Source organism: Maniola hyperantus, chromosome 9, assembly GCF_902806685.2.
Source record: "Maniola hyperantus chromosome 9, iAphHyp1.2, whole genome shotgun sequence".
Lineage (NCBI taxonomy): Eukaryota > Metazoa > Arthropoda > Insecta > Lepidoptera > Nymphalidae > Maniola > Maniola hyperantus.
In genome coordinates, this window is record NC_048544.1 from 10,168,350 (window position 1) to 10,185,508 (window position 17,159).

At 36.3% G+C, this 17,159-nt stretch overlaps 1 protein-coding gene across 1 annotated transcript in view; it reads right to left on the bottom strand.

Annotated features, from left to right (window-relative positions):
• Window positions 1–344: 344 nt before the first annotated feature.
• Window positions 345–17,159, bottom strand: part of vib (phosphatidylinositol transfer protein vib) — a 29,836-nt gene continuing 13,021 nt past the window's right edge. Inside the window, exons 4-8 of the mRNA XM_034972118.2 lie at window positions 12,273–12,424; window positions 11,371–11,448; window positions 8,161–8,391; window positions 6,655–6,713; window positions 345–6,409 (exon numbers count right to left, since the gene is read on the bottom strand). Of these exons, the coding sequence (XP_034828009.1) occupies window positions 6,271–6,409; window positions 6,655–6,713; window positions 8,161–8,391; window positions 11,371–11,448; window positions 12,273–12,424 (659 nt within the window). The 3' untranslated portion in view covers window positions 345–6,270. The remainder of the gene's footprint in view (window positions 6,410–6,654; window positions 6,714–8,160; window positions 8,392–11,370; window positions 11,449–12,272; window positions 12,425–17,159) is intronic.

The window sequence follows — 17,159 nt, forward strand, 5'->3', positions numbered from 1 at the left end:
TATGTAGAGCGTTGTCTCTGTCACTCCTGCCTATGTGACATTTTGTCGGTCTCAACGACAGACAATGCTCTTTAAAACCACTATCTCTTTCTTAAGGTCGATGTACATTATTTTCTGCCGCGTACTGTAACTGGATTGGTTTTGAAGTCCTTTTCGTTACCTTCGTGCCGCCGCGCCGGTCTCAGTTACATTGTCACCCTAACATCTGATAATAACTGTAAAACCTAAGGGTTGAAATCTCGTTCTCTTAGTTGAGTTGTATGTGGAAGGATAAGCCCCCTACTGAGGGACTCACGGACCAACCAAACTTATATAATATAGAAAGAAATGAAAATAGTCATAAGTTGCAGGTTAAAAGTATTTTATTTCTGTTGGCATTCAAAATATCCATAATACATTTTACAACAAATGTTATTAATTACCTTACACTTAAAACATTATGAATGCGAGAACTCGTCAAAACCTATATTTTGCTAGACGTTTAAAAATTGACAATATCAGCATTCTATCGACAAGGGTATTTCTGTAACTATACCCTATCCGCGGAATGAAGTTAGCATAGCGCTCTCTCTGTTACGTAATTCCATACAAATGATCAAGCCAAAAATCTCAGTGGGCGCAAACCATTTTGAGTACCAACGAAACTACGTTTTCTAATTAAATTTCGAATGTTTTGTGAAAACATTTTCGAATTGAATTTCGGATATTTTTTTGAAAACATGTTTGTGATTGGTTGGTGACTCAAAATGGTTAGCGCCCACTGAGCTTTTTGGCTCTATCATTTGTATGGGATTACGTAACAGAGATAGCACTATACTAACTTCATTCCATGGATATGGTTATAATATTGTGTTTATTGTATTGATGAAATCCACTATGTATTACACAAAGAACTATTGAAAGTTGTACAGAGTACCTACATCATGGAGAAAAGTTAGTCGTACCAAGTCAAAGTCATTAATCTTAACTGTTTCTATTAGACATTCTATTGTGAAAGGAAAGCGACTCAAGGAGCGCATATTAAATCCTATAATATATGCTAACTATACAATGTACACCTTTTATACCTATTTCGTAGCTTTTCTAGTTCAAGTGTACTGACAATTTATATATAAATATAATGCAGAAACGAATGTTTAAACTAATAAAACGTGGCCGTTTATTTGTTTTATATAGGTATTCTGAGACCCTAGTGCAAAAAAACGTTAAAAGCAGAGGTACTTGAAAAATTATACAGCAGCAGACTGCCCGAAGCCCGGGTTGGCATTACTGAACTGTCTAAATGTGGCCCCCGTTCTGTTATAATAATTTTTACGATCTTTATTCAAAGTGAGTATACTGTAGTCTGTACACTTTTTGAATGTTAATAGTTAAGAAAGGAAAAGGAAATAATACTTAAGTGTAATGATTTAATCAAGGAATATAAGCGCGGGCCAAGCGAGTGTGAAATTTTTTCTTTTGAACAGGAAGGATCATAATAGTATTTATTACTTTCACTGTCTTTAGTCTTTAATTTTTTATGGGGCCTCCAACTCCAAGCATACTGTTATTTACTGAACATAATATTTGGAATTAAAAATAAGGGCTTAATAAGGTTTGGAGTCCCCTAGACTGCGGACCGCCTCCTCTGCCCCATCCTTAGCCCGCCTCTGGAGTTACACTAGGGCGACTGTTAATTGTTATAATTTATTTTCTTTAATTTTATTGCGCTCCATGACTCGACCAAGCTAAACTGACGAAAATTTTATTACCTATCTATGACATTAAGTTCAAACCGTATAGTACGTAGGTACTGCAATTTGTGACGTCACTTTTGACACTTTATCCTACATACATCTGTCAAAATTTATCAAATTACTGTTACTATTTGGATACAATTTCAATCACCAATAATTATTTGAGGCCCTAGATTTATTAGAAAAGTAATTGCAAAGCTATGAGTAGCCTCTGTCAAGTCTGTGATATTAGTTTGTTGTGTGAAATTAACGAAAGGGATACATATACAATAAAATGGACACAAATAAATGGATAAAAATACACAACTACAAATCATCTAGAATAATACTTTATCTAAATTGTAATTTATTCGAAATGTTACTAGCTGTACAATCCATCCATCAATTTATTCCTAACATTATTAAAAAAGAACTTCATTTGCAAACAGGTTTAAAAAATAATTAATGTTTATTTTGGTAACTAAAATAAAAAGTATATATTTGTACAATTGAATGGAAAGTCCAATTGACAGGAAAGATAACAATAATATTACTAAACTATTATGTGTAAAGTCATCGAACATAGTTAAGTACCTTAAATGCAAACAGACAATAAACAAATCATAAAAAAATATAGATAAGATCAGATATTTAAATCGTTAGATTCACCCTCGCCTCGTCACCTATTATGAGAAATGTATCTGTGATCTTAGCTAGTCGGTAACTTGAGATCGAAGATAGCAAAATAGGCAGGAGAGAAAGAGCCGACAAGAAGATCTTCTGCTTGTTTCCAAATAAAACAGTGCAATATTTTTTCCAATGTAAATGCATAATCTAACGATTTAAATTACTGGGTAGTAAAAAAGCGCTATGCGATGCTAAAAGCTCGAAGCCAATTATTTTCTATCCAATAAGATAAAATAGACTATTCTCAAATGGATCACCGTATTTCAATTCAATGTACCTTACTTATTGTAGAATGTACCACATTTCATACAAATAAAATATTTCATTTTATTTTGACAGTTTTTAATAATTTATGATAAAAAAAAGTTTCGGCCGACATAAACTTGTATTGCTGTTCGGTTTCTTAAAAATATTTTTTTTTATATAGACAGACAACTTACTAAGGTTTTCCTTGCACAAGATGTATCCATGTTCATTAAATTACCTACGTGAAAGGCCGCACAAAGGTCAATAGGTAGCACATAGGTAGATATGTGAAATGTCGAAAGTGACCTATTAAAATGGCTTCATTGTAGTTTTATGAAAAAAGAAAAGAAACTTCCCAGCTATCACCAACCATTCGTATCGTGTCTCTTCAATTCCACACGTCATTGGCGAAGTAAATTGCGCCCGTTTGGTGCAGCCGCGCGCCGTAAAACAAAATTGAATTGAATTGAAGAAAGCATAAAACAAATCCATAAATCAGAACTCAAGAAAACATACAAACAAACGCAAATAAACGGCCACATTATTTTAATGTTGCAAACAAGGAACATTGAACAGGACATTGAATTGTTGAACCAATTTCGTAATTATTGATAACAAGATAATAATAACTGAATAACACATTTTGATTTTGACACACTTTTTACTGATAATAAATTATGTTTTAATATATAATAAAGTATGTATAGTCAATTTATATATTATATGCGTATCATTGCATATTCCGCATGAAGACAAGAGAGCTTTGAGGGGAGATAAATAATTCACTGCAATTCATACTAGATTGCTCACAATCGGATCTTGGTACAGAATCTGGAATGTCACACAAATATTAAAATACTGATTTGTTAACAACAAACTTAAATAAATAAACTCGCTCTCCGAGGATTGTTGTAATTTGAACCGTTGTCGTTAGTATAATCTACCATAAAACCACCATGTCACCAGTAACCGAACTAATTAGAACCTTTTGCACCATAGTTCAATTTGCAACATTCCCCTTATAAATTAATTAACCGAGCTACCGATTTTAAACCATACGATGCCGCTGACAAAATATATTGCACCTATACAATTTTTCCCTTAAACGTTCGTGCCTCAACTAATTTACTTGACTATTACGCGAAATTATTTGCAATATGTATCATAATTATAGGACAGCGTTCCTTACCTAAGCTTTCGCCTATGGACCTTTACGACTCACCACAAAAACTTGAACAAGGTATAAACTAACTTCAAACGTGTGCGTTTGAATGGGCTAAACGGGTTCTAAGTTTGTTTAAACCACATCTAAAATTTCTGTGGTAAGTAAGCCAGTTTAAGTTTATTTATCAAAATTCATTTGTATTGGTAAATAACGTGATTTTTTCTCTTATGAACTAAGCCACGTAAAATCAGGAGCAGTTCAGAAATGACACAGCCAAAAATACAGTGTCAAATAAAAGACAACTTTTTGGATATGATTGAAAGTTTCAAAATGTCATACAAACGTTTTAGCAATACATAATGTCTTAGGATAAGCTTGAAAACATACTTCGCTTACTTGCCTAAATAAAGTTAAAGGAACGCTGTTAAATTATATATCTATCGTAATATAATATACAACAGCCAAACAGTACCCGTCCTAGACAGGCGTTCACTTAAAAATAGAGTTATATATTAAACAGCGAAATATTTTAAAAATCGGACCTAAAAATGCCATGAATAATGAATATATCCCACAAATCTCGTTGCTATAAGTATTTGTCCAAAATTTTATCTCGAAATTACTTTTTGTTAGGTAACGACGACACTACCTACCTTTAACCACTGACTACATCAACTTATTATTTTATTTAAATACCTATATACCACATTTCAATGAAATTATTTTGCTAATGGTTGTTTTATGCCCTCGCTCCAACCGAGATCGCTGTGAAGATAATACGAGTATAATAGGCCTAATTCAAACTATGCTGACACGAATCGATTTGTGATTGGCGGAGTTTATAAAGGCACGTTCTCACAAATTAACTTTGATCGTTATGGTTGTTGCTTCTCTATGGCTCTTTGTACTGCGGCGGTTTGATGATCCGCCAAACAAAAGTGGAATATGGCGTGAATCACTTTTGGCTGACAAATATAGAAACAAATATTTTGACTACAGATTTAATTCAACTTTAGTTGATCAACCAAATCGGTCACTCAAACTTGACTCGTGAGAACGCGCCTTAAATATAAAAAAATAAACTGCCGCAACATTTTTATTCGTACTTAATATAGTTCTGTGCGTCAAAGAAATCACAGGGATGTTGTTACTTACCCGTATTCTATAATAAGCACTGATTTTTTTGTTTCGAAAATGAAACCGAAATGGGGAATCGCAAATCCACCATATATTCGCGTGTAGGCCGGGCGTACATTGACCACTGTCAGCTGAGCATTTAGCAGCTTTTAGGCTGTTAAATAATAACAACTGTTGGAAAAAGCTCAGACGATAGTTAACTAATGGGCGCCCAGCATTAGGCTTAAATGTTTAAAAGTCATTACATTATATTGGTGTTTTATTTATTAATTAATTTTAAATGAAAATGAAATGAAAATCTTTTTTTTTTTTTTTATTCTTATAAACTTTTACAAGTGCTTACGAATAGTCGGATGCATCTACCACTTTAATTATATTATTTAATACTAGGCTATATTGCTTCCAATGTAGCTTTAGTTACAACAATTTCTAGTACAGTGCATAGTGAAATTTGTCAGTTTAGGAACATTTATCTATTTCTATATATTTTTTTATTCCATTACAAGTTAACCCTTCAGCCTTCACTGCAATCTCACCTGATGGTACGTGATGATGCAGCATCATCACTTACCATCAGGTAAGATTGCAGTCTAAGATGAAAGCAGACGAACTTGGAAGGGGTATGGCAGTTTTATTAAACCCATACCCCTCATTAGTTTCTATGCGGCATCGTACCGGAACGCTAAACCGCTTGGCGGCACGGCTTTGCCGGTAGGGTGGTAACTATATTTGCATAGATTTAACTAATCATGTTGAATTAACAAGAGTTGTATCGTATTTATTCTGAAACGGCCTTACATATTAAAATATATTAATATGTCAATATAAATAATGAGCTCACGACTGCCAGCAGTCATTTAAAACGCAATCTCCGAATTTGAGGCTCGGGCAATGTGCGAGAGCATATTGAAACGTGAAACGCAGGAACAATTTTATTTATTAGAAAAGACATGGTTCTGGCACCTCGAAACAATTGCCGTTTCTATGGCAAAACGCGTTTTCAATTAGAATTAAAATAAAACTCAAATATAAGTTCTCTTTAGATTGGATTTCTGAAATTTCAATTGCCTTTTACAAATCGAACGTTTTGCTATAAAAGCGACGATATTATAATTATTACATTTGAGTAAATGACGACTAAATAACGTCATTTCGGGCGAATTCAAAAACTAGTGTCTCATAAAACTCTAATACCTATCAATTTAATACATTCGTTTACTACAATTTAGCCAGCTAATACATACATGTTCCCGCGTCCGACGCTCCGACACTCGCACGTACGCATGTCCGCACGCACGTCCGCACGCACGTACGGCGCATCTACTCGTTGTCGGCGCGCATGCCGCGCACTTCGCCCTCGCGACGAAGCTTCTCCAATTCTTCTTTGGTCTTCTCTTCGATAGCGCGAATGTCCGCCATCGTCATGCCGAACCAATCATCCATAGAGCAGAATACTTGTCTGAAAGAAACGTACCAAATATCAAACCATAATATGTAATCAACTTTATCAGCATCTTAACTCATTGCCGACTAGCTACTTGCAACGGGTCCCGGGTCTTGCAATGTGAAGGGCCATTAGTCCATCACGTTGGCCAAGTGTGGATTGACGGCTTCACACACCTTTGAGAAAATTATGGAGAACTCTCTGTGGATATAAGTATGGATTTGGCGTTAGTCCCTAGTTCTTTTATTAATACAACTTACCTATGAAAGATAGTGAATAACCGTCGTTCTGACTTTTGGATCACATTTTCTACTTTGCTCTGCAAAAGAAATTTAACAGTATTAGAAATAATTCCACAAATCCAATTAATATAAGGAAAACAAAGATAAAGAAAGATAAAAATATACAACGGAGAAGACAAAATACATATTCTTAAATATATAAAAGGAAAAGGTGACTGACTGACTGACTGATATATCAACGCACTGCTCAAACTACTGGACGGATCGGGCTGAAATTTGGCATACAGATAGCTATTATGACATAGGCATCCGCTAAGAAAGGATTTTTGAAAATTTAACCCTTAAGGGGGTGAAATAGGGGTTCGAAACTTGTGTAGTACACGCGTACGAAGTCGCAAGCATAAGCTAGTTTTAAATAAATTAAAGTATCTAAAATTAAGTTTCGTGTTGGTTCTTCTCGGTAGGAAGGGCTTTCAAAGCCCGCAACAAAGTAAGTTCTTTAATTCCTATAGTCACTTCTCGCTTCCATCATGAGACCACCTCCATGGTACTTTATTATTGCATTGTCATCGAAGTTATAGTCCGCGACAGGTTGAGATGGCAATTGGAGTATGAGACGGGGAGACGCCCCGCACAACCGCACTGGGTTAGTGCGGGGGCTCTGCGGGTGTGCGGGGCGTTCCCTCCCCGATTGCCATTTAGATCTGTTGTACAGTACTAAACATAATGTGTGTTCTCAGCTCAATCTGTCAGCGGGAACACGGTCTTAAATTCAGATGCATTTAACCACATACTAACACGGCAAGTTAAATAAAAGACATTTGAAACAAATAAATAATTAATCATATCATGACGTGGGCTTGCTTGCGATGTACAAGTACATCTAGTCCTTTGCCCACAGGTGTGCGGTATATTGTAACATCTGTTTACACGTTGTCTCTGTCTAGTCGTAGTTCATCTACATAGAACAGTTGGTCAAATTGCCGGTTGGCCTAGTTAGACATTAATTTACAAGTTACTGAATGTTCGGATTTTAGAAACAATATTCTCCTTTATATATGGTACATATGCCATAATAACAGATAGGTTAGTAAGTAGTTAAGTCATTTCAATGGACAGTGTTTGTGAATTTAGTCAAAATAGGGGCTTCTTTAGGGGACCATTTAGACGACATATGTCATATTCAACCTTTATGCTTTGCATTATGACTTGACCACTTTAACTCGGTGGTGACAAGTTTGTGGCAAAACCCCACCGGTTTTGCTCGGTCTTCCAATTGGGCTTCACGAGCGGGTTGGTATCGGACTTGTAGCCGGCGGACAACGAGCCGTTCACTATATCGATGAATAGCTCACCTGTGGACCAAACCACTTGAACTCTGCGGTGACACGTTTGTAGCACTTCATGATGGGGTTCTGCTCGGCTTTCCAATTGGGTCCGACGAGTGGGCCGCGGCCAGGTTGGTCTCGGATTTGAAGTCGACGGACAACGTCGAGCCGTTGACTATATCGATGAATAGCTCACCTGTAGACCAAACCATTTGAACTCGGCCGTGACAAGTTTGTAGCACGTCATGATGGGGTTCTGCTCGGCTTTCCAGTTGGGTCCGACGAGTGGACCGCGACCAGTCTTGACCGACTTGAATTTGGTGGGGTCAGTCTCCGGTTTGTAGTCGGCGGACGACATCGGGTCGTTGGCGATGTCGATGTGCACCACCTCGCGCATCTTCAGCTTCTCGGGCGAGAGCTCGTGTACCTGTACAAGGAAAAATTATTATTCGTAGATATAACTCGAATCAAATATGGCGGCGTTAATCATTCCTCCTTACTAAATAGTAAACAAAACAGTCCGGCTAACGAAAGAAGAGACTGGAAAAGCGGGGCAAATTAAAAAAAAAATTCACTATGGCAGCCCCAAAATTAGTATGACAGATCTGGAATAACCTAATTTGACATTTTAGAATTACTTAGTTTTAATTCTGTTCTATCAAATTAAGTTATTCCAGGTCTGTCATACTTATTTCAGAGTTGCTATACTGATATTTATTTTTTAATTTGCCGCGCTTTTCCAGTCTCTTCCAGTTCCACGCACAAGGTGTGTGTGAGTGAGAAGGAAAGACATGATTGAGCTTGGGACAAGTCCGAAAACTTTGAAGTTAGCCAACCATGCCATAATTTATGATGAGCTGGCGGTTTCATGACCTCTAAATTTTATAATTTGATGACTTTAGTTTTTGTAAGAAAGTACTACATAACTTCGCAAAATTTACGCAAAATATTTTGTTTGGCAACCAATTTTAAATTAATTTGAGTAAATTTTTAAACAGGTAGATAAGTACGTAAATAATCAAATATGCAAAGTTGACATACAACGGTTCAAAGTGCAAAATAACTGGAATAAATGCAATTATTGAAACACTACTATTATTATCTGAGAAGGAACGTTTTTACAGCATTACCTACACGGCACAGCGTTTATTAAGTGTTATTAAGACTAGGTTACGTAAGTGAGTTCGATTATATCTCGCAAGTGGCAGGCCTTACCCTTGACAACTACGGTACGACATTCTACGACGATTCTAGGGTAAAACGAGTTTAATAGGTCACTTTTCACATAAGTACAGTACGCGGCAGAAAATAGTGTACATCGATCTTTAGAATGGGATTTCGGCTTTGTAGAGCGTTGTCTCGGTCACTCATACCTATGTGATTTTTTGTCGGTCTCAACGACAGAAACAATGCTCTACAAAACCGATATCTCGTGCTAAAGGTCGATGTTATTATTTTCTGCTGCGCACTGTACTGACTAGCTGGCTTCGCTTAGGTAGAATTCTGAAAATCCCTTTCATTTCCTTTTCTGGAAGAGGTTTAGCTAAATTGTAAACATACTTGTAATAGCTCAAGACTCTTCAGACTAAGCAGATTGTGTGTTGTTATCTCATTCATTTAATTTTTATACCTACTTAGTTAATTAACTTGATATCGGAGGCCACATAGTATTATTGAAAATTTACATTTTATCAAATAAAAGCGAAATATTTTATTTTATAAAGTTGTTTGTCTATAACGAATGTAATATTCATTTTTTGGAAGTGTAAATAATCTATATATATATATATATATAAAAGGAAAAGGTGACTGACTGACTGACTGAATGACTGACTGACTGACTGACTGATCTATCAACGCACAGCTCAAACTACTGGACGGATCGGGCTGAAATTTGGCATGCAGATAGCTATTATGACGTAGGCATCCGCTAAGAAAGGATTTTTGAAAATTCAACTCCTAAGGGGGTGAAATAGGGTTTTGAAATTTTGTAGTCCACGCGGACGAAGTCGCGAGCATAAGCTAGTAATTAATAAATAAATAATAAATTTATTCATAAGAATGCAGGTGACATAACATGGTTATTAAATTAGTTGGCGAGCCTTATGCATTCTAGCTTAGAATATTGGTGTATGAATATTTAAATATTACATTAAAGTTAAATTTTTAGAAACATATATAAGTAAGTACATATAAATTGTCTATATATATAAAAGGAAAAGGTGACTGACTGACTGACTGAATGACTGACTGACTGACTGAATGACTGACTGACTGACTGACTGACTGACTGATTGATCTATCAACGCACAGCTCAAACTACTGGACGGATCGGGCTGAAATTTGGCATGCAGATAGCTATTATGACGTAGGCATCCGCTAAGAAAGGATTTTTGAAAATTCAACTCCTAAGGGGGTGAAATAGGGTTTTGAAATTTTGTAGTCCACGCGGACGAAGTCGCGAGCATAAGCTAGTAATTAATAAATAAATAATAAATTTATTCATAAGAATGCAGGTGACATAACATGGTTATTAAATTAGTTGGCGAGCCTTATGCATTCTAGCTTAGAATATTGGTGTATGAATATTTAAATATTACATTAAAGTTAAATTTTTAGAAACATATATAAGTAAGTCTTTAATCTTATTGATGTTTGTTTTTTATTTTGTCACATATGTTTGTAAATGTTGTATTAACTTATAATTGGCGACTGCACTTAGTAAGTAATATTTTCAGAATTAAGTTTTTTTTTTTAAATGTATTAGTGTAAGTAGCCGTTAGTTAATTTAATAAATAAAATAAAATAAAATAAAATAAAATAAAGTACATATAAATTACAAAATCTTTAAAATTATATAATATTCAAAAAGTAGATTAATTAAGAATGCTTATTCAATCGAACGCATACGGAACCGATGAGAACAATAAAAATATTTCCTGTCTAAGAAGTGTGACCTGTATATTCATATGGCAATGCATTACGCGTCAAACTGTTGCATTGATTTGATTTAGCCCCGGCGAAGGCTTGAATGTATCTACTTGACCTCATCGCAGGGTTAATTTGTTGTAACTTCAATCATATTCGTTCAGTGCCCGTCGAAACAAATGATTGCCTACTTTATTCATGTGTACAACATTGCAATTTACATAATACATGACCTGATATTATCTTTATCTTCTTCTAAAAAGAGAAAGATTTATGCCTGAGATATAACGCTGTCTCTATTTAACAGTGTCTTAAGTGTGTGCAAACCAAAGCGCGCTCTATAGATGTCAACTTAGAGTGTCCTGAAAAACTATAAACGTTATAAAGACATAAGTTCTATAAGTAAGTAATATAATTTTTCCTACTAACATCCAAAAGTACGTTTATTCTTAAACATTACAATAATGTAAGTACTTACATTTTGCTGGTCGCCGATGTCTGGTACATGTAAGGATTCTATGCAAATTATGAAGTTCTCTTTCATATAACCGGGATTCTGAGGAAAAACAAATTCGGTTAAAATTAAATACGTGTTAAAATGAGATCTTACTTAAGACAGCTAAAACGATACAGATTTATGTAGTGTGGTAGTATGTATGATAGAGTTTACATATTACATAATATAATAATACTAGCAAAGTCAAAGTACGCTCTCTCAACCTCAGTGGTATTGGGTCATATGCAAGAATCTTAAAATTAACTATGGTTTGCGACAGGTCGATATGGCAATTAGGGACGCCCCGCACACCCGCAGCGCTAACCCGGTGCGAGATAGCGCGGGTGACGTACCTACCGGTGTGAAGGGCGTCCCCCCGCTTCGTACCATCATAGTATGTATTCCTTTTTCGCAATGTAGAATATGAAATGTATGGAATTAATTTTAAGTCTATTTCGTTTAGCTTAAAGACTTGCGTACAATTGGATTAGCACCACAATGTAGACTTTGTAAAGTATGCTAATTAGTAATAATTATTTGTTGACTAGCAAAAAATCAGGCTGAGATTCTATGCACCGTGATTTTTTTAGGAGTGCAATAAGTTTTTTTTAACGAGGAATATGATAATTTTTATTTGAGGAGATCCGTAGGAGTAGGACTAGAGTAACCGACATAGCTCAACGGGTTGCGAAGCTGAAGTGCCAATGGGCAGGGCACATAGTTCGTAAAACCGATAGACGTTGGGGTCTCAAGGTGCTGGAATGCCGACCTCGCACCGGAAGAGGCAGTGTTGGAAGACCCCCCACTAGGTGGAGGGACGTTACGGACGGACGGAGTTACCTATAAATTGTAGGCATCAGCTAGTGCATACGATCTAAACTTACCGTTAAAACAGTCCGGCAGTATGGGTAAGCGTTCCATGCCTCTTCGTGAACTTCTAAGGAGCCTTTTGGTGCCAAGAGTCTGATAAATGCTGGCACCTTCGACGCCAAGTGGTAGATTTTGTATGTATATTGACCCGATGAGTATTTGCCACCTATGAAATAAAACATGGTGAAAACAATTAATACCAGAATATTACTATATTAAGAGATACCTTAAAAATACAAATATAATTTACTACCAACTTTTTACGAGTGACAGTTACTTCAATATTCTACAAAGTAAGTATAGTGCACGACAGCTCGAGATGGCAATCGGGGTATGAGGTGGGGGGACGCCCGGCACATTCGCACGGCACCCGTGTTATCCTGCACTGGGTTACCGCGTGGGCTGTGCGGGTCATATTAGTTTGTGTCAATTGTCATGTAAGACGTACGATTTTAGTGCTTATTTTAAAGGCGAACCGTACTTTTGACATGAACATAGAGTCAAAATGGCGCGTGAAAAGTCATTTTGTACGCACTATATCTACCGTCATAATAATTGCGACATTTGTGTATTGTTTTAGGTGTCCCACCGTCCCTTAGTATGACCGCCAAAGGCACCAAATAATATTTTACGTGTCAAAATCGAAATCTATGAATAACTACTCATTAGATGTTGTTACATAAACTGTTAAACAGAAAACAAGCGCGTTGTTTACAACCAAGGTTTAAGGTAAGGAAGTAATAAAAGGATTTTATCAAGTCTACTAGGTATTACAGTCTACACACCTAAACAAACATTTATCAGCTGTGTAAATTAATGCGTGACGTCATTTTACAGCAGCGAGTTAAATTTAACGAACAAAAAATCAAAGGAAAACTGCTTTTATACTGCTAACAATAAATAGATTTTGACAACGAGGTGTAGTGGTGAGCGCTGTGGTCTTATAAGTGAGAAGTGGGAAGCCCCGAGTTCGATTCCCGGCAGGGGCAATTTTGGCAATTAATATCTGTAGGTCTGGTAGGAGACTTTAGCCAAGCGATTAGGTGTTCCGTATGTACGATCCCGTGTAGAAACTAAGTAGGGGGTTCAATATAAATCCCCCTCCAGGTTAGCTTGCTTCCATCTTACACGCATCATCACTTACCACGAGGTCAGATTGCAGTCAAGTGTCAACTTAGGTAGCTGAAGTAAAAAAAAACCGGCCAAATCGATCTGCTTTGGAATGTACAGGTAAAACCATTTCATATGATACTCACTTTGTTTAGTAATCGTACTTTGAAAGTTGAAAATACAAAATTATTTGTTCATGACCACATTTTAATTTGTTTTTTGTGATGTAACCACAAATTCACGGTTTTTGGATTTATTCCTTTACTTGTTTTATAAGATCCTACCTGAAAAATTTCATGATTCTAGGTCAACGGGAAGTACCCTATAGGTTTTCTTGACAGACACGACGGACAGACAGATAGACACAGACAGACAACGAAGTGATCCTATAAGGGTGCCGTTTTTCCTTTTGAGGTACGGAGCCCTAAAAAGATGATGATGCAACATTAATTTCGGCATGCTTACGCATAATAATTCTTTGTACTGATAATAGTTAATCGATGATTTTAGCACTGATAAGGTGATAACTGATAAGAAATAAAACTAAGTAGGTATTTTACGTGAATATTTTGTCAGACAAATAATTCAGGTTTTTTTATAAAGATAAGTAGTACAGGGAAAAATACGGACTACATCAGAATTTACTTATGTTATACTATTAAGTTACCGCGCATTCACAGCTAACGTACCTATCTTTGAGCAAGCGTTAGGTTTTGACTGCTATTCCGTACAATTTATTCAACTATACGTTCACAAACCGACAATTTGACTCTCGGCGGCCGATTTTATTACAACGTCATCACTGTCACGGACGTTGGCTAGCTACGTAGAGCCTATAAACGTATTGTGAGCATAGCGTGAACGAAAAATGCAGTCTGACTTCACATTCAAAATGGCCCAGAGTCAGTGGGGCTCACAGTGAGCCTACTCACAGTCGGCGGCGGACAGTGCGTTAGGCGTGAAGGCTCACTTAGTAATAAAATAAATTATGTTGAAGGATGTAACTAAACGGACATAAAAACATCTATGAGGAAGGAATTATTTTAAATAAGTAGGTACTACTACTAATATTACTTACTGATAACTATGTAACAAAATTATGTATTTTTATTAATTATAAATCTTTTACACAGTCAATAAAGTCCTGACGAATCAAAATTTTTTTTAAACTATGTCCTTTACGTACAATACAGTATGTACTTCTTTACTTATATCTTGTAAGTTAGGTATATCAAATATGGAAGTTGTATAAATGTCAATTTTTTGTCTACTTTGAACGTATTAAATTATACGTACCTACCACTACATATTTACTAATATATATTGGAGGGTCGATATTGAAAGAGTTCTTACTGTCTGTAGACACCGTGAAAAGAAACGTATGCGCTTTACTCTACGGAAGGTAGCCATCTTTATTTTAGTTGTCAGAGTTGGACTTTGACACGCACGCATTTGTTGTGGTTCAAAATTATCTCTCGCGTTAAATTAATTATCAGATTATAGCTTAGCTAATTTTTATTATTTGAGATAGGTAGGTAGTTTCTTAATCGAGATATTTAATTCGGTGATTGTGATATAGCTAGAACAGTAATTGTTCGATGCTAATGTACGTTGTGTTAAATCGTAACATCTAGTGCCATCCGGTGACTTTGCCTGCAAAGCACTATTAATACTGTTCGCGTAGTTGTTTGACGAATATGGAATACTAATTATTGGTGAATATTAGAGTAATTCGTGAGTTAACGTTTGGCTCAGTGGATAGATTATTATAAGGACATCCGTTAAGGTTATTTCTGCAGACGCTAGTGATTTAGAGTGTAATTGGAGATATACCGGCAGTTGAGATAATGATTAGTTTGAAGTGATAGTTTAGTGTGATAGTAACTTGAAGTTAACTTTGATAGTAGGTACCCGCTTTAGAATCGTATAACCCGGTTGGTAAAGAATTATTGATGACTCTCGTGTAATGTTGAAATGGATTAGACAATGAGTTGCCCATGAGATCGAATAGCTTACATTCTACCTGGTTTCTGTTGTGATCGCTTATTTGGGTGGATATAGTAGTCGTGGCGCGTGTGGCGCACGATGCTATGGTGTTCTGTATGCAGATGTGCACAGAGTGGAGAAGGTAGAGCTATTGCGATATTCTGAATTAGTAATGAGAAATCAATTATAAGAAAGAGAGTCGATGCAATGATCCTTTTAAGAGCGTTCATGAAGTTGTGATTGATTACCTTGAGATGATTAGATAACGGAGTAGGTCGTGACTTGATTGAGAGGTTGCAATAGCAATTGCGCCCTAATCACACGATGTAGTGCTTAGCTTAGGTTAGCTAGTTTAGAGTGAGGTGAGGGGTCGCTGTGAGGGGTGGTTGGAGGCGACCATAGGTAGGGTTAGGTTAGGGTGATCTGGTTGTGTTACGTTGATGGTTTCCATGTGCGATACGTTACTGAGAACTATTTGTAAAGAACATGGATTAAAGTACCTACTTATTAATTACTACCTTCTGATGTCGGCTATAGATGAATAATAATTATCAGCCATCCTCCTGTTCTCCGACATCAGAAGTGGGATACACGATTTATGCCCACATTTTCGAAAATCATTGCAACACTAGCTTTGTTTAAAAAAAAAAAAAAAAAAGTTACAAGATTTTTTTTTTTTTTTTTATTTATTTGTGCAAGACATGTTTTCAATTTTAATACCCACACGTGGTCTTTCTTGAAAAGCTTGATTTACTTTTGTGTTTTGAATAAAAAGAGAAAGAAAAAAGGATTATTTTGTGTAGAGATGCGCTAAGGATTGGTGAAAGTGGCCGTGATTTAATGGAGTTAAACTAAACTCGAATCATTTATTCAAAATAGTTAAGTTTAGTTAATTTACAATTTTGACTGTCAGTTGTAGGAGTTATATGGTATGGTGGTGATGGTGATTTGCGTAAGCTTGGAGCTAAGGCTACGAGGGTTCTAAACTACTTGGTTTCCTTACTAAATGGTTATAGCATTGGGAGTGCGATGTCCCAGCACGGTTGTCATCTAATTTAATAGCTAGTGGTCTGATGTTTTCAGCTGCTGAGATTGACTATCTAGCACTCTCAGATCATGATGCTACTTGGGCATTGGCAGTAAGGGTTGAAAAAAAAGTGCGATATAGGTCTGCATGGTCTTAATATGGGAGGGACTACAACGGGGATAATACGAAATAATTTTATTCATGAAATTTATCTTGTCCCTTACATTTTCGAATATTCGGAAAGCGTCGGCGAGGCATTTGATTCCTTTCATGATGTTGTATAACTTTTCTATGTGCTGTGTTTACCCTCTAAGAAGGTGAAAATTGATAAATGTAATAATAAAACGGTATGGTTGACTGAAGGGATTTTTGGTATAATAGAGTCACGGAGTGACACTGAAGCTGGGCTAAGATGAGATGAGGACTGGCTCTGTAGAGGAGTGCGCTATTCACCTATGCAGTGTATTTGCAGACATAGTGAATCAGTCGTTTGAATAAGGGGTTTTCCCTAGCAACTTAAAAATTTCTATAGTTACCATTCCTGTAGCCCGTGTTCAAAAAAAAAGGCGATTGATGTGGCACCGTCCTATAACATTGGTGCCAATATTAGCGGGAATGATTGGAAAGGTAATGGTGAAACGTCTCAAAAAAAAAAAATTCAATGCCAATGGTGTGCTCGTGGATGAACGATTTGGTTTTTGCAATGACAGCTCCACTGTCGAGGATTGTTTCTGTTTAAGTGGAATAGATAATGATAGCCTGAATGACAGGGTACCTA